The following is an 18,479-nucleotide window of genomic DNA, read 5'->3' on the forward strand; positions in this document are numbered from 1 at the left end:
GTAGTGCAGTGATAGAAGAATCTACCTGCCAAAGCAGGAGACACGGGCTCAATCCTGGGTCGGGAAGATCCCCTGGAAGAGGAAATGGCAACCCACTCCAGTCTTCTTGCCAGGGAAATCCCATGAACGGAGGACCCTGGCGGGCAACAGCCCACGGGGTTGTAAAGAGTCAGACATGACTGAGCACACACAAGAAGCAATTTACAGGCGGCCAGTGTGTGGCCTCTCCTCATCCTCCCCATCCCTGTACACAAGCCTCAACTTTTGGGGGCAGAGACGCTTAGGGTACGAGAGACTGCACAGACAGCTGGCTCAGGGAGAAGACACAGCCCACCTAAGTGAGCTGCCCGGACTCTCTCCTGAGAGCATCTGTAAGTCCCAGTCCACTTTTCCCCTCACTTCATTGGCTTCTAACACCCTTGAAGAAATCAAGCTCCGAAGTATTTTCTTAAACATTTTATCATGAAAATTCCCAAATAAAAACAAAAATATGGACTGTAACAAACTCCCATGGACACAGCATCCATCTCCAGTAACCAGCCATGTCATGCTGTTTGCTTCATCTTCTCTTTTTGGCCAGAGCCTTATAAAGCAAATCCCAGATATCATTTCACTCCACCACTATGCAATTCAGAGAAGGAACATTTTTTAACATAAATACAATGCCATTATCACACTCAATAAAAGTAACAATATTGAAGTTTCCCTTATTATCTAAAAAATGTCTATGGTTGGATTTGTTCAAATCAGAATCCAAACAAGGTGTATGTACTATTTTCAGTAGATTGTTCCATTAGAAATAAACATTTTTTAAAGCCAGATGGAATCAGGTTCTTACGCAAGCCTACCTAAGAATAGGTAGATAAACCTATTTCCACCAGGAATTGGCAGCTCTTCCCATGCATCTTCTCAATACAGGACTCAACATCAGACAGCTACTTAAGAGCTCAGTGAGGGGAGCCCTTGATTTTTTTTTTAATTGAAGAATAGTTGGTTTACAATGTTGTGTTAAGTTTTAGGTGTATAGCAGTGATTCATATTTTTCATATTCTTTTCCAGTATAGGTTTTTAAGAGAGATTGAGTATAGTTCCCTGTACTATATAGTAGGACCTCCTTGTCTATTATATACAGTAGTATCTGTTTAATCCTAACCTCCTAATTTATTCTCCCCTCCCCAGGGAGCCCTTAATTTTTTCTCTCCTCTGGTCTTCAGGGACACAGAATCACAGTAACTAAAATCCTTGGTTCCCAACACATTCTTACTGGTCCATGCAAGGCCCTCCTCCCATCCTTCTTACACACACACCATGAAACCACTTCTAGAAGAAAACCTACCACACTGACCCTAATGTCTGCCTACCTGTGTGGTCCTTCTCAGCCCTGCTTCTGTGCCTCCCTCAACCCTAAGTGACCACTATCCTAAATCCCATGTTTTCTGTCATTTTTATATAGTTTTATAACATCTACATATGTTCCCCCAAAGTATACTTTTTTCTACTTAGTTGTTATAAGCATTACCAAAAAGATATCAGGCAATATGTATTCTTTTCAGTTTCCCTTTTCTATTCACAATCATATCGCTTGGAGTCATTTTGTATAGTTAAAGTTTTTTTCATTTTGATGGCTCTGCAGTTTTCCATCATAGAAATAAACCAGTTTACCTGTCCACGTTTCTAGCCATTCTGAGATCCTTCCTGGTTTGGGGACAGGTGGGTAGCACAGTGCTCGGGTCTGTCACGTGGGCGGAGGCGGGGGGTGACGTTTCATCTTCAGTAGTCCGCTGTCCCTGTCCAGGTACAATGTTGTTTTCAAGTACCTGCTGAGTGTGCGCCGGGTGCAAGCTGAGCTGCAGCACTGCTGGGCCCTACAGATGCAGCGCAAGCACCTCAAGTCCAACCAGACCGACGCGGTCAAGTGGCGCCTGAGAAACCACATGGCATTCTTGGTGGATAATCTTCAGTACTACCTCCAGGTCTGTGTCCCGGGATGAACAGAAGGAAGGGGTATGAAAAAAAACCCGGGTTGGCAGGAGTCACTGAAGAAGAATCCTGCAGTTGGTGAAAAACTGAGGTCTGAAAATCCATGGATTTTATCACTATATCTGTTTCTTGGGGGGCATTTAGAGGAAAGTAGAAATAAGTGGATGAAGGAGAATGAAGAGTCAAGGGCCTTAACAGTCATGCTGTGTATTTACTGTTGAACCTAGTGTGCTGTAACTTTGGGGATCTCACAGGGCTTAACCATGTCAATCAGTGGAGGGAATGGGGCTAGGAGGGATCTGCCAAGACACTGGAGGTGGGCAGGGACAAAGAATTTCTATGTCATTGCTCAGGCACCTTAATGTCCTTGAGTCCTTAGACTGAGCAAGGTACTAAAATGATTTGTGTAACTACATCAAGGTAGACGTGCTGGAGTCTCAGTTCTCACAGCTGCTTCATCAAATCAATTCAACCCGAGACTTTGAAAGCATCCGACTGGCTCACGACCACTTCCTGAGCAATCTGCTGGCCCAATCCTTTATCTTGCTGAAACCGGTAAGTAGAGCTGGTTGTTGCTTCTAGCCTGACTGGTCACTTAGACACGTTGACTTGCCAGGATAGGGGGAACTATCATTAAGCAATTTTTCAGTCTCTGTCTTTAGACATTTTTAGCAATTTACAATTGACAAAAACTAAGAGGGAATACTAAAAAAGAACTTAAAATGTCTTTGAATTTCTGAAATATTATACCATAGGACCTGGTGAGCAGCTATAGATAATATATGCTTACCCCTCAGAAGGAAGGATTTTTGTTTTTTTGCGGCATGTGGGATCTTAGTTCCCCAACCAGGCACAGGTTTGGAGTGCAAAGTCCTAACCACTGGCCTGCCAGGGAAGTCCCAAGAAAAAAGAATTTAAAGAAAATTTTTAAAAGCTTTTTTGATACCATAGAAAGACTAATGAAAAGCACATAGAGTTTACTTTCTTAGCAATCTTTTATATCAGGATGGACCAGTTTGGAACTTTTTTCCAGACAGCTAGAGTAGTGTCTCCTCCTGTGTATGTGTGTGTGTGCATATGTACATACATATATATCTCCTTTAGGGAGGTTATTCTCAACCTTGGCTCCACATGAGATCATCTGGGAGCTTTTTAAAAAAAAATCTAGGCCCCAGAGCACTTACATTAGTAGAACCCAGGCTCCAGTTTACCAGTCTTAGAAAGTGTACAAGCCGATTCCAGTTCAAGGATAAAAAAGCAAAATGATCAAAAGGACCCCTAGCAATGTTTTGTTTTGCTTTCCTAGTAGTTTCTGATAGAATAGTTATGCCTTATCTCTGACTGGAGCTAATCGTTATTCCTCAGTCACACTCTTTTGTTATGGTATTTGGGGCCATTTTTAAAGGAGAGAGTTCTATAGATGCCACTCCAGAGGGTTCTGTGAACTGAAAACAACTAGGAACCAGTGTGGCAGGGAGACTGTCCTCACGTGGGATGAAAGCATGCTTGGGGAACAGCAGAGTATCAGAGCAGGTGACCATCATCAAATGTTTATTGAGTGCTTACTGTATGCAAGGCACTGGGGATACAAAGAGGTATAGTCATGGCTCTGCCCTTAAGGAGCTCACAATCTAGTTGGAGAAACAGGACTTACATACATCACAGATCAGTAACAACCACAGGGGGCCTGAACAAACGCCGAGTGAACAGTACAGTAATACAAAGGCGAGGGAAGCGAGGGGTTGCTAAAGGCTACAGTGGGAGTGGGCACAAGGGGAGTGCCCCGGGCACAGGGAACAGCCCTGAGCGCAGAGCGCAGGGTGGGCGCACGCCTGGCGGGTCCAGAGACGGCGACCGATGTATTGTGGCGCAGGCGGAGGTTTCATGCGGGGTCTTTGCCCACAAGGTGGGAATAGGTTAGCTCTTACTGTCCCAAATCTTTCACAGATGTATCTCCCTTTTTCTCCTAATGCCAACTGTTTCCTGGGTAGGTGTTTCACTGCCTGAATGAAATCTTAGATCTCTGCCACAGCTTCTGCTCACTGGTCAGTCAGAACCTGGGCCCACTGGATGAACGAGGGGCTGCCCAGCTCAGCATCCTGGTAAAGGTGAGTCAGCCTGGCCGCTGGCCAGGGGCAGCCCCGTCCAAGGGACACAGGTGGTTCTGCACGTGGGGGATCACAGTCTTTTCCCCAGCACACACACACACACACACAAGTAACAAGATACAAAGGTAAAAAATGTTTTATCAGTTTTTGAAGCAGGTAAGTATGTGCTGCTTTGGTGTTCAAATGCAGTTAAGCCCCAAATGGTTTATTCAGCCACCAAATACACACTGGCTTTGTTCCTGCTTTCTAACATCCAACCTCCTTACTTCCTTGAACTAAACCCCTATTTCACCGAGATTATAATTATCTGCTTGTAACACAGGCAGGTCTATGTTATCTGAAAACACAGGTTCTCGCCAGCCCAGTACATAGCAGAATATACTCACTTAAAGCTGGCTGCTAAATTCCTACTGAGAATGAGAGTACTTTCATGGAAATTTGGTGTTCTGTGGACTCGATACAAAGAAGTCATTTTTGGAGTCAACAGAAATGGGGCTGTCAGAAGGCCAGTTAGTGCTGTGGAATTTTCAGGAAGACTTCTCCAACGAATCCCCTTGGCCCCCTTCACTCCACATGGGTAGCTGGCAGATCTAAGAGGCATGAGATAGCTTAGTCCTTCTCTCTGCAGGGTTTTAGCCGCCAATCTTCACTCCTATTCAAGATTCTCTCCAGTGTTCGCAATCATCAGATCAACTCGGATTTGGCTCAGCTACTCTTACGACTAGATTATAACAAATATTATACCCAGGCTGGTGGCACTCTGGGCAGGTAAGAACAACCGCCTCTAGGGCGCTCGGTGGATTGTGTGTGGCTTTTTAACGAATTGTAGAATTCCAGAGTTGGAAGGAGACTTTAGCTATCATCTAGTCCAAACAAAGCAAGCAAGGCTCAGAGAAGAAAAAGGCTGTGTCTGATCGTCAGCAAAGATTATTTTCCAGTAGAAGTTGAAGTAAAGCCTTAAGTTCCTAACGCTGAGATGGACTTGAGATTCTTGGCTAACTTGTGCACTGCAGTGCTGGGAGGCAGCACGGCTTCAGCTCCCAGTCCTGACGTGAGCCAGCTGCTCAGCCTTAACGCCCCTCACCCCCCGCCTCCTTGACCCTCAGAGCTTTTGCTTCTCAAAGGAGGGAACCACTGCTTCACACGCTACACTTCCAAAAAATCTAATAGATAAAATAGATATACAGATAAAAAAAAGTCCAATAGATTCAATGGTAGGTGGCTTCTCCGATGTCTGTCTCATTCAAAAAAGCACTTACTCTTTTTCTCTCTGAAATGTCAGGCAGATTCCTCCTAAGTGATTTTAGCAAAAAGAGTTTTAAGATGAGACTGTCTAGATCACGGGTTGGTGCGATTCATACTTTTTTGAAGAAAATCTCGGAAACGCATGACATTTTGATGCAGCTCTCTTTTTCTTTCTCTAGTTTCGGGATGTGAGAATTTCTGGTTCACAACCTGAAATAATCCCACTGCATTGTGACAGAAGATTCAAAACAAACATCCCCTTTCTCTCACCGGCCTCCGTACATCTGCAGCTACTGGAAAAGCTCTGACTTCTCTCCTAGAAGCCATTACTGCACATCCACGGGTGCAAGTCCTTCCCCTGGTTTCTGCATGGGAGGGGCCTCTGCCCCAGCCCTCGAAGTTCTCAGCTCACCACGGAGGACTTGTGGCTTCGGCCCACCCACTGACCAGGCAAGGTCTGTTACACTGGGAACATCTGTCAGAGGTTACCTACTACATGCCTAGGTACTGTTCAAGCTTCGAGAGACACAGCAGTAAGTTACACAGCTCAGAACATAATATGGCTCATGTGAAAAAGGAATTATAAATAGGTCAAATGCTGGATGTTACCACTGAGCAAGAAAAACACCAGGTAAGCTAGGTTTCCCCACAGACCTCCTTTCCTCTTTCAGAAATTGAAATGGAGAGTCTCCCATCCTTAAGGGTCTTCAACTGTGACTCTGAAGAATTCTACTGGTAACTTCCAATTATTTCAGACTGTTAAGAAGGTAATTCTGCTGCTGACAATTATTTTTTTGTGTATTTTTTTTTTAAACAAAGAAAAAAGGGTCCTTAAGACAAAAAACTGTTAGATTTCAAATACTGATAGATGCAGGTCTGATTATCCCTTCTTAGAAGAACCACAGGAGTAATATGTCCAGCCATCACTGATAACCATCAATCTTCATATCAGTATGAGCCAAAATAAATATGCATTGGACAACTGCCTCCAAACTGAAAGATAATTCTGGCCTCACTGTAGCCACTCAATATGGCCCTTGTCCATCCCTACATCTTCTACCACATATAGATGTTTATTCCCTGTAACTGTCGGCTAAAGATGACCCTTCCACTGCTGCCTCTGGAGCAGAGGTTAGCATACTATGGCCAGCCACCTGTTTTTGTAAATGAAGTTTTATTGGCACAGAGCCACACTCATTTGCTTACATACTGTCTACGGTTGCCCTCATGCCATCATAGCAAAGGTGAGTAGTAGTGACACGCCAAATGGGCCACAAAGCCTAAAATATTTACTATTTGGCAGGGGGAAAAACAGAAGGTGTTAGAGATTTAAGCCTTGACTTAGAGAACAAGAGGACATTTAACAGGGATGATGCTAAGAGTAAAAAAGGAACAGCTTCCAACTGTGACAATAAAATCCTGACCTCTAACTAGAGCTGCTAACATTTTCAAGTGTTATTACTGTTTCTCATGTTTATCCTTGCAGCAGGTCATCAAGTTTAGAGTCACCAGCCATTCACAACAACTGGTCCTTTTTAGCTCTGAGAGTATAGCACCCACAAGTCAGCTGTAAGCAAGTTCAACTCTCAAGAGATTTGATTTTCACTGCCAGAAAACTAAGCTGTGCCCAATTCGACTCAGCTTTTGGCACAACTATAATCTGGGTCTATTATAAAATCAGATTTTGGGAAGCACTGAATTTTAGACAACTCAGGTTAATCTTCTGACAGTGATACCACAGATAACTATAAAAAGTTCATTGTCTTACTTGCCTTGGCCTGCTGTCCTACAGCAAACAAGTCCACTGAAAACTGCAGAGAAGTTACTGTGTTTGTCTTGCTATTTGTTCTGAGCTTAAGCTCAAAGAAATGGATGAAGAAATCCCAGTTACTACAACCAAAGAGATTCAACATTTATTTTATCATAAAAGTCCAGCAAATAAAACTATATACAAGATCCATGCAAGGAATCCAGTTACACACAAGACACATTTAAAACCTGGTTAAAACACAATCGCCACAACAGCAGGGAATAAAACCGGTAAGACCAAGTATCCTTAGTGAGAAACATAATCGTGTTTATATTTTGGATGCTGCTTGAATCCAATTCTCTCCCCAACAATGAGGCACTGGATCACCCACTCTTGTGACACCACAGGCAGCTGCAATGCTTCAGCACACTTCAGCACCGAGGCTGGGCATGAGGGGTCCGTCACCACCACGTCAAACACCCCTAAAGCAATATCTGCAGGGAGCAGGGGAAGGTGGACGAGGAAAGGAGACTCAATTTAGCCCTCCAGTAAAAAGACAGGAAAGCCTTCTCACCAGTGTACCCCACTCTGCCCAAATTAAAGCCCTTCAGTCAAACACGGTCACTGATCACAAAGTGGAAAGCTGTGCTCACTATATGCTGGCCTTCTGTTTAGCAAGTACACAGTGGACACCAGGAGAAGCACAAACAGCCCAGTGCTTCGCTCATGGTGGCTCACCTCATGAAAGGACTCTCTTTCTTCTCTCAGACTGACCTTATGTGCGTTTCTGTCGGGCCTGAGACCTAGAGCTAGGACACCCTTGGCTCAGTAACACAACGATTCCCAGGTACCTTTGTTATGGGCACTTGAATGGTGCTGCTTCACAGAGGCTGCCCCCCCAGTCATGAGGATCTCGGACCAGAGCTCCAGGAAATTCTGCTGTTGGTCTGATACCAAGAGTACCTTCAGATCCTGGAAAGGGTTTTCACGGGGTTGCCTACGGAGGAGTCAGAAAACAGCATGATATCCAACAATAGATAATATCCAACAACCGCCTTTCTACATAGGGACTTGGGTACATCTGAATGCTTTCAAAAACCCTGCTGAGGAAATCACCCCTTCCCTCTTTCTTTGAATGATGTGCCTTCTCTGGGATCCTGACCTTCTAATCTCCCCCTTCTGATTTCCAGATTTATCCTAAGCCCAAAAATCAGTCAAATCACATTTCTGGGCCTGTATTTTTAAATGTCTTGCTTAAAACTTAGTCCCCTCACCGGACAAGTTGAGAATATTGAATCTACATGAAAATCTCACATGTTTTTAAAAAGGTCCCTAACCATATACTCTAGGAAAACTAAATTGCAAAAATAATCTCAAACCCAAATTCTGTCATGTATCCTATGACTGTTCCAGTTTCTAGAGATACTTACTCTCCCACTGAGATTCTCCCCCTCTGGAAGTTTGCCGTCTTCCTGTCTGCTGCTCTGGAGGGGCTCACAGCTACTCACCAATCCAGAATCCTTTGCTCCTCAAGGCTGTACCCAGCTGGCAGCAGGTAATTGCGGTAATTCTGGAGCTGGTTGGCATGGCAGCTGTCATGGACCCAGACATGAGACACACAAGGAATCCCACTGGCAAGGCACAGGAAGTACTTCCGGGTTCGACAGTGCTGATCCGCAATTAGGAGACACTGGTAGGCTGTGTTACACTGGAAAAGGCACAAAACCAGGGGGTCTGGTGATGACGATGGGAAGCCGCTTAATAGCTTCCTTAATGAGTCACAGAGAACAGAGTTGAACACCAGATACTATCCAAAATGTGACTGAGTCTTGTCCTACTCAAGGCCTCTTCTCTCACCCAAGCAGCTTCCCTAGATCATCTCCCTGCCTCACCTGCAGCTTTCTAAGTCCTCAAGAGACAACCACACCCCATGTATTTAGCCAGTACCGTGAAAAAGATTTCCGTTAAACACAAATTTTAATCTGCTTTTGCCCCAGCAACAGAACCAATGCTATTAAATGTAACCCAAGGTTCTGACTTCTCTTCCTTATACAACATTTTGGCAGTGTCTCAGTTCCCAATCTCTATCAACTCTATCTAGCCACTTCTTGGTCCAGCAAGTGAACTTGCATTACTGCCTCTCCTGGGAAGCTACACAAAGGAACGCCTTACCTGGGCTTCATTGAAGTCTTCAAGAATGTAGCCAGCTCCTGCTCGAAGCTGGCATTCTGTGTACTGCTTGTTGAAAGGAGGAATTTCTAAAAATTCTATTAAAAAACATAACCAAGATAATAATCACTACCAGTTGGTTCATTTGCTACTTTATGCCTGCTTCTTACTGTCCTCTTTCCTACTCCCCAGTTATCTCCACAATACTGTATCCCCAAAACAGGTAAAAGGCTTCCCCGTGGGTTAGAAAGACCTGTCATGAGGCCTACAGAAATGCTGCCCCAAAAAGGGGCAGGAGTAGGGAAGGGCAGGGAAGATGGGAAATGGAGGCAGGTCCTAGATCTGAGAACAGCGAAGGTTTCGGCACTAAGAACATGTCAGGGGACTGTGCCCGGGGATCGACATGCACCCTCCAACCTGAGTAACCCTTACCATCAGGAAGTTCTTCCGTCTGTCTGCCCTAATCTCTCTTGCAGACTAAACCTATGTCCTCTAATTCTGCCTTCTGTGGAGATGAAGAATGGCCAATAAGCACTTTTTATAATGAAGCCTTCAAATGTGCCCTCCATCAGCATTTTACTCCCTACCCAGTAAAACTCTGATAAACCAAAATGCTCAAAGAAAATGGGGTTTCTAAAATATAATTAACTGGAGGTTAGCCAGAAGGGCCTAATTCAACCTTTTATTGTAAACTATCTACCTTTGATGATCTTGAAGTAGCTCAGGACACTGAACATCAGTGACTGCTCTACATTCTTGAGGGTGAAGCACAAGTTATGAGATGAGGCTGAAGTTGTAATGACCAAATGTATAAAAAGTTCAGTGCCAGGACCACTCCCTTCCCCCACTCATACCAGAAGGAGGACGTGCTGGAACAGACCCCCGCAGAGGCGCCCCCACCCTCTGGTGCCCTCCCTGCTGCCGGAGCTGCTCAGGCAGTGTTGGTGCCCAAACTCAAGCCTCTGTTCAGGTCTCACTGACCAGCCTATTTGCTTTTATTGCTCTTTTGTTGATTCAGCATTCTTCATATTCTCCTCAGAATGAAAACTCAAACTAGAAACTGACTAGCTGTAAGAAACTCAGAACCCAGCAAGACTATTTCTCAGTTTTGCCCTGGCATCCTTGGCCCTTATCAATATATCATGTCACACTTTTTGGCACCAACACTCTACTGCTGAGTCACTGCCAAGACCCCCAAGGTCCTTTATTTTTCTCAAGACTTCTATTTTATGTCTACTTATCCAGAACTGTTTCTAGTCCCGACCTGTTTAGCTTTTAATCCCCATCTATATTTCTTTCATTTGTGTAATCAAATATTACCCTACCTCGGCAGTCCATTTCTAACTTTTCTCAGTTTGGATTTAGTTTTAATTTGGACTTCATGAGTGGCCCTGATCAATCACAGGCTAAAATGAACAGATATTTACTGCATCATCTAAATCAAGGATGAAGGTACCTAACTCTGAAGTCAATCCCTGTGGCTGATGGGTCCCTGATAATGTGCCACCTAACGAGATCAGGTGCCATATTCTTAACTCATTACTAAATATGTCTCACAACATGGATTCAAATATTTTACTGAGCTCCTGATACAAATAAAAGAGATTCCTGGTTATCTGCAAGACATATCACATAGTTTCTTAAAAGCTTATTAGTAAAGGACTGTTCTAATACAAATGTCCCCTGCTTCCTGAGATTGTGGAACCCTAAAATATACTATATACCAAAAATATCAAAGATTCTGGTACTGCTGGAGCAATGTGTAAGGATGAAGGAGCAATATAAAGCAGCCATTCATCATAACTACATTTTCCACAACGAACATGGCCTGCTCCCTCTAAAAAAAAGGTTCAAATTCCTCCTCACTTGAGACATAACCTATCCCTCACTCATGGTTGTAAGAATGAAATTAAAAATATTTGATATATCTGCAAGAGGGAATGGAAGGAATTCTCAGATTTCTAAGATCTCACATAGGCTCACAGATTTTTAAGGAATCTGACAGTCTGCATCTCATACCAAAGTGAGTTTTCTTAGGCATTCTTTATCAATCACAAAACATCTACAGAGCTGCATTGTGAAGTCCTAGTCTAGGAAAGGGCTAGGAGTGTGCTGGAGAATGAAGACTAGAGTCCAGCAATATTGTGAAAGCAAAAGAAGACAAGACCACAAATATGGTTCTGATACCTTGACATACCCAATCACTTATGATCCAAATCAAACTACATCCCCTCACACACCTGAATTCTGTCTGAAAAACTAGGCCTGGATCACACTTACTCTTGAAACCCCTCCACTGGACACCCGCTCCCACACCCTAAAGCCTCAATACTGATAACCATTTATGCACCTCCAGATAGTATACACTTCAACCACAATTCCCTGACCACCCTCCCCACGTCCCCATACAGAGCTCCACAGAGCTGTAGCTGGTAAGATGAAGTTTTGGTTAATTAGGAAAATCAGCCACACACCTGAAGTGCCAACCATCCCAGATCTGCAGTTGGTGCTGTTTGCTGATAACCATGTTCCCTAATTCAATTCCCTTCTGCAAGGCCCAGCATTAGTGAGAGGTCTAACTGGGAGTGTTAGCCTCAGCAGACACACATGGACACTGCGCTGTCACTTGTATTACAATGTACGCTTGTACCTGCCCAGTTTTCTCACCTAGATCACACATTCTTTAGACAGTTTAAATAATTTTTACCTCTCCCCACTGCAGCCTTCACTCAGACCCTAAGAGACAACACAGAAATGCAATGTGTAAGGTTTAAGGTTGAAGAGACGTACAGAGGGGAAAAGGCCTAGAGGCTGCTTGTCTGAAATCACCCGGGACCCTGAGCCCACCCTGCCTAGTCTGACACACAGACTCAAGAGAACGAACTTCATTCCCACATGTATCTTCTTGGGCCCAGAGAACCCCAATGGGAAGGGCGGCCGGGCATTCAGGAATCCGACTGTGTTGGAGAAAATGGAGTTCTCGGTCCCGAGTCCACCGCTACTGTGGGTAAAAAGCAATTATCTGACCTCTTGTAGCTTGTTTTCTCATCTGTAAGATGGATAAGACCTATCTCCCATCTGCCTCACAAGGACTATCTTGAGGAACTGCCAACAGAAATTCTGTGAGAGCAGTCTATAAACCACAAAGCAAGCAGGGTTAAATTCGTTTTCCCTGACCCTGACACTAGTTGCCATGTGCCCTGCCTCCTCAACATGGTTCATGAAGTGAATGGAAAGGAAGGACGCACACGTGGGTGTTAGAGCCCCCAGGGCTTCTTAGGGCCTTACCCTCCTCTTCCTCGCTGCTTCCTGTAGGACCATCTGGCAGTTTGGAGCGGCTAGCCAACTTGTCGCTTGTTGTGGCCATGGTGAGGAGAAAGGCATAGCCCAGAAACAAGGTCTTGTTGAGGGGCAGAGGCCCTCTCTGCTCTTCCAGGGCAGAGGGCTCACCCGGGTTGTCACCACTCTCACAGGGGCTCACAAACTCTCCTGCCCCCACTGCACCTGGGAAGGACAGAGGCACAGGGTACAGACCACGGGCTGGGCACAGCAGGGTGGGCAGGCGATGTCCTGCGCACTTTTCTGAGCTATTAACCAAAGACCAGTCCTATGGCCAACAACCTGGAAACAAACTCACAAGGCAGAGGGAATTCCCTGGCAGTCCAGTGGTTAGGACTCCAAGGTTTCATTGCCAAGGGCCTGGTTTCAATCCCTGGTTGGGGAACTAAGATCCCGCAAGCCATGCCACTCGGCTCAGAAAAATTTAAAAAAAAAATTTTTTTTTTTTTTAACAGTGCAGAGGAATTCTATGCATTTAAATTTTACAATCATCACAATGTATACATTGTTTTCACAACTAGCATTGTTTTTATAGAGCCAAATCAAAAACTTCTGAAGTCACCTGAAGAAAAGGTGATTCTAACACAAAGTAAAAGTGAAAAATGATTGGAAACCTTCAGCCCACATTCCCTGCCTAGTGCTATTTTGAAGCAGCCTTTAAAAAGGTGGGTTCACCAAGAAATGTCCCCAGCAGATACTCCCCCCGTCCCTGAACCTCACCAGAACAGTGCACAGAATCCTTGGTAATAAAGTGCTTTTATATGATGACAGAACCATATCAAGACAGCCTGCTTCAACTGCCCCAGTTTCCAACACCTGGGAATGGGAAGTGAACCGGCCAGTCCAGGACTCCCAGAACACCCATGCGTGGAGTGCCCCAGTAAGTCCTCGAGGAAAAACACAAATACCTGGCTTGGAGAAGCTGAATCTTGGCTCATTGGGAGGCTAAGATGACAGTCAGGTTATGCCTCCCTAAAATAAAACCAGCAGCAAGAGAACAGTCTGATGTAGCATGTACAAGCCTGGACCTCACAGTCAGACTGCCTAAGTCTGATTTCTGGATAATTGTGTCACCTTGGGAAGTAAACCAACATTCTGCCTTAGATTCTTCATCTAGAAAATGAATTCTAGCACCTGTAACTCAGAGAGACTGTATGAGGTAAAATGTATGAAGCACTGAACTCCATGCCTTACATACCCTGAAACACAGCAGAGATATTAAATAGATACAGAGAAGACACAGGAAACAAAAGTGCCATCTACCAGGACATGTGACGATAACCAACTTCCTCAGTTTGCTAGACTAAGAAAGCGCCCTGGGGCAGACACCGGAGATGCTACCTCTGTGTCTCCAGCATCCAGAGGCTGTGCCTGGGTCAGCACAGACCCAGTAAACAACAGATGGACTGAACTTCTCTACTAACAAGGAGCTTGAGGGATTGGAAAGGGATTGTTTGGGGGTTAGTGTGGAAAAGGGAGACACAGCCTAAGGTACCAGCTTTCAACAGGACATGTAGGAAAGCCAGAGGGTCCTGAACACAAGGGAGAGGGGAGCAGAACTTCCAGAGGAAGACAGTGCCAGATGAAGGAAGAGGTCCAAGAAGAACTGCACCTCCTGTGAGTCTGCCTAAAATCCACTACACATTTCCTCTCCCTCCCAGAACTGACACAGGGGTCGAGGGATGTTTCCAATCAAAGCCTGCCTTCCTTTCTGGTACCCAACTGGGCTCTGCTGGGAGATGGAGAGGTGGGTGTATGTGGGCGCCAACTCTGTAATCAGGAAGGAGAACCCGCTTGTGCCAGGCTCCACCTCTCCAGCAGCTGACCCTGCATTCCACCAAGGTCTGGGGGAGTAGGGGGGTAACAGGGAGCACTCACCAGGCTTCACAGTGGCAGATTTCCGGCCTCGCTTGGCAGGGGACCGCTCCTCTTCAGAAGTGACGAGCTTCCTTTTGCCCGAGGGGACCCCCGTGGTGGCACGAGGACTCTCTGGGACCTTTCGGGTAGGGGTTGTACTGCTGCTGCTGGAAGTGGTGGGGGTGGCTGGGGAGCTGATGTTACTTCGCCGTTTCCGTTTCCCTTCCACCAAATTGTCTGTGATACAATGAGCCAAAGGCAGGTCATCTCCCATGGTCTGAGGCCCTGACCTCCAAGAAGCTGAGCACAGCCTGATTTAGAAACCACCACACCCTCTCCTCCACCTCCCACATGGGCAGGAAATCTCTTCCAAGGCCACCTTGTTTTGTTTCAGCTTCTGCCATGACTAAAGTGTGCTTGGTCCTCTACAGAACTGGGGACAGAAAAATCTGAGGACTTACTATTGAGTCCTGGCAAGAAAACAAGAGATATGCAGTGGCTCCCAATATCTGAGAGTTCATTACCATCTCACAGACCACAGAGGAATAAGACTGAAGGAAGCTTTACTTCCCCTTACTCTAAAAACCGCTACTGTGCCCACGAGTAGGCCAGGGGTCCAGAGGCAGCAGTTCAGGAAGCCCAGCTCTTACCTAGGCTGATATCTGCTGCCTTGGTGAGGGGCGTCACCGCCTCATATGGGCCCAGGCCATACTGCTCTCGCAGCCTGTTTCCTTGCTCCAAGGACAGGATGACAGCCATCCGCTTGTACCACTTCCTCTGGCCTTCTTTCTCAATGCTGTAGTACAGCTCTCCAGACTCCTTCCTGTGCCCTTTTACCACTCCTGGGTGGGGGAAAAAACATAAAAGCAGCCTGTTTAGGCTGCTCGGCATCTTCTCAGAGCAGGCCTGAATCAGGGAGTTATAGGTGGTCCGAGAGAGGACTGAGGTTAGGACTGAGCAAACTCCTAGCCGTCAAGCCCACACACCACCACCACTCCGGATGCATGCAGACACCATCCAGGGATTGGAACATGAAGGTTCCCAGCAGCAGGAACCCTCTAGTTAGAAGATAAAGGTTCCTAAAGCCAGCCTTTATGGGTTGTTAGCAATTTCAAATGGTTCTCAAAATGAAATGCATGTGGTTTCTTAATGGTCCCATTATAACTTACTAAACCTTTCCTTCTTCATTTCTTTGGAGGCTGGGTGTTAATTCTTGAGTTAAGTCACAGATGAAAGATGACATCATCTCAAGAGAAAGCATGAGTCTGTGTAGCAAAATCGAAGTAGAAATACAGAGCAGAGAAAGGAAGGAAGCTCCCTAAGCTTCCCTCTTTATTATCTGCTTCTCTGATCTTGCTCTGATTCGGGACCTAAAGATACCGCCTCCAGATCAGAAGGAACTCAGATTCAGAGTTCCAGATCAAAAGGACACTGGGCTAGAATTCAGGAGACCTGAGTCTAGGCCTAATTCTGCTGCCACCAAGCGGTGTGATCTTGGGCAAGACCCATTTCCAATGCTATGAAAAAGACACCTATGTAAAGATAAATATAAACATAAAAACAGGGCACTAATGTGAATACTTTCTCATTCCTATGAAGAGAAAAATCAATGTATTCTTTCCTGTTAGCCAGTGCTTGAATGAAGGGTTAACAAAAACCCAGAGTATGTACCAAGGAAGTGGGAAAAAAAAAAGGAGAAAGCAGGCCTTGGTTCTCTCCTTATCTCTGCCACAGAGTCAGTCACGCTCCCCTTGCTTGTTCACTTGCTGGCTTAAATCTCTATCACCACTCTAAATCCTCAAGAGCACAAGGCCAAGGTCAACAATACCCTTCACACTAATGAAGCAGTCTAGTCTAACATCAGTAGACAGCCGCAATAAATGGGACCCAGAGTCCCCTTCCCCTGAATACCACAATTCACGCAGGATAGAGAACCGTCTCTGTCTTAAGAGGGCCTAGCATGGACTTCCAAGAGAGGCTTTACACTGGAAAGAGGAAAAATGCATTTGACACAAAAAATGTAAGTCACAGGCCATAAAAGATCTCAATCTATGTGCTACTGATGCTAAGTGAAGCTAAGTGTTACCCAGAACTAGAAGGTGAGGTGGTTCATTTAACAATGAAATAAAGCGGCAGACAGCAAACTACTGAGGAGTCCAAACACAACAAAGTCTGAAGAGACTTCAACCGATGCATTTTTGCCCAGTATCCCAATCACTGTTCCAAAAAACCCCCATTAAAGAATGTTTTGAAATGACAAACTCAATGAAACATGTATCTCCAAATCACCTCATAGAAAAGAGGCAGTACATTCAAAGAATGGACACATGAAATAGTCATAACAGGCAGAAATCTTTCACCATCACCGTACAGGGGACTGGCTACTTTAGTTTAAAAAAAAAAAAGGCATGACTTCTCCAAACCAGAGAACAAGTGGTGAGTGTGCAGACATACACACACAGCACTAACAACTTGTTCCTAAGTGCAAATATCTCAATATATCTGCCACTCTCACCAACTTAAGGTTCCCACCAAAACAGGTAGTAAGTTTCCAAGTCAGAGTTGAAAGAACAGAAAATGGAAAAGGAAAACCACTAACTTTCAATGGAGAAAGTGGGCAAACATCACCTTCACCGGTGATGAAGGTGAACATCCCCAGAGACGCCCTCTGGCTGTCACCGACTCCCCTCCCACACTCAGTGTGATGAGCAGGGCACTTCACTTCTGTAGCATTCTTTTCAAAAACTCACCAACCTACCCAAGAGAAAATATAAGACAAACCCAAACTGAAGGACATTCAAAAAATACCTGACCAGTATGTACTCCTCAAAACTGTCAGGGTCATGAAAAACAAGAAAAGGTTCAGAGACTGTTACAGATCCAAAAACAAAAGACACGTGAGGACTAAAGGCAACACAGTAATCCTGAACTGGATCGGGGAACAGAAAAAGGACATGGGAAAAGCTGGTGAAATCCCTAAGTCAGGAACTGAGTTACTGGTAAAGTACCAAGGTAGTATTCTTCACTCTCACAAAGGTACCAGGTTAACGCAAAATGTTAACAGGGAAGGGGAACGCTGGGTGAGAGGCGCAGGGGAAGTCTCCATGCTGTCAGTACTCTGCGTGTTGCAGATTCTGCGTGTATATAAATTTTTTCCAAACTACAAAGTTTATTCAAAAATAAACGAAGGGAGCAAAGAACAACAAAGACGACAGGGGTGAGAGTACGCAGTGTCAGGAATGAAATTTCTGACCAGAGGACAGAGAAGAGCACTGAGGCTAGAGTGAATGCTACTGGTGTTAAGAGGACCGCAGAGGCGTCAGGAGGGGTCTGGCTTCTTCCAGTACCTGCACTGAAATACTCATCCTCCGAGAGGGCGGTCACTTCCGTGTCCAGGGGGATGGGGTCACACAGCAGGATGTCTTTGCCCAACACGTCACACTCGTACCCATCATCAAAGAGCAGCTTGTACTTCCCAGCTCCGACATCTCGTGTGATTTTTCCAGAGTAAAAATAGCCATTGGATGACCACTTGGCCACAACACGGAGCCCGACAAAGCTGTTCCCTGGAGAGGAGGCATCTAAGCCATCTGAAGGGCCAGCAGCAGTCTGGAACGGAATCTCGGGAGAGTCGCTTCGACGCAAAGCACCAGCACCCGTGTCTGCCCGTCTGCTGGAGTCTGGCGCTCGAGGCATGATACGGGTGAAGGATTTATCGTCTGGCGACATGCTAGGTGAAATGTCCTCTATGCCCAAGGGGCCAGGCACAGCTGTTTCCCTAAAGTGAGATAAGAGACAGGAGAAGGCAGTGAGAATAAGCCAAGAGCAGCACGGATCTAACAATTTTCCCACCACTCTGGCCATGGGTCTCCAGCCCGCTCGCTGCTAACCCCATCACAGGCAGAAGCCTGGTGTCTCAGGGGCCTCACTCTGATCCCGGCCCACTCCCCAGTCATGTGGGCCCCTCTTCTCCCTCCTGACACCCCACATACTCTCTGCTCCCCTCTCTTCTCTCTACTCCCTTTTTTTCT

The 18,479-nt window shown here is 45.5% G+C and overlaps 2 protein-coding genes across 5 annotated transcripts in view; one reads left to right on the forward strand and one right to left on the reverse strand.

Moving 5' to 3' along the window:
* TUBGCP4 (tubulin gamma complex component 4) overlaps window positions 1–6,768 on the forward strand; it is a 34,898-nt gene extending 28,130 nt beyond the window's left edge. Inside the window, exons 14-18 of the mRNA XM_065905827.1 lie at window positions 1,796–1,973; window positions 2,401–2,535; window positions 3,972–4,088; window positions 4,717–4,856; window positions 5,513–6,768. Coding sequence (XP_065761899.1) covers window positions 1,796–1,973; window positions 2,401–2,535; window positions 3,972–4,088; window positions 4,717–4,856; window positions 5,513–5,525 — 583 coding nt within the window. The 3' untranslated portion in view covers window positions 5,526–6,768. The remainder of the gene's footprint in view (window positions 1–1,795; window positions 1,974–2,400; window positions 2,536–3,971; window positions 4,089–4,716; window positions 4,857–5,512) is intronic.
* Window positions 6,769–6,911: 143 nt separating this feature from the next.
* TP53BP1 (tumor protein p53 binding protein 1) overlaps window positions 6,912–18,479 on the reverse strand; it is a 69,117-nt gene continuing 57,549 nt past the window's right edge. For all 4 annotated transcript variants that reach the window (XM_065905819.1, XM_065905817.1, XM_065905818.1 and 1 more), the window contains 8 exons: window positions 17,796–18,226; window positions 15,099–15,290; window positions 14,470–14,685; window positions 12,541–12,756; window positions 9,256–9,350; window positions 8,592–8,791; window positions 7,935–8,080; window positions 6,912–7,577 (listed from right to left, as the gene is read on the reverse strand). In XM_065905819.1, coding sequence (XP_065761891.1) covers window positions 7,390–7,577; window positions 7,935–8,080; window positions 8,592–8,791; window positions 9,256–9,350; window positions 12,541–12,756; window positions 14,470–14,685; window positions 15,099–15,290; window positions 17,796–18,226 — 1,684 coding nt within the window. In that variant the 3' untranslated portion in view covers window positions 6,912–7,389. The remainder of the gene's footprint in view (window positions 7,578–7,934; window positions 8,081–8,591; window positions 8,792–9,255; window positions 9,351–12,540; window positions 12,757–14,469; window positions 14,686–15,098; window positions 15,291–17,795; window positions 18,227–18,479) is intronic.

This window comes from Muntiacus reevesi, chromosome 15 (assembly GCF_963930625.1).
Source record: "Muntiacus reevesi chromosome 15, mMunRee1.1, whole genome shotgun sequence".
Lineage (NCBI taxonomy): Eukaryota > Metazoa > Chordata > Mammalia > Artiodactyla > Cervidae > Muntiacus > Muntiacus reevesi.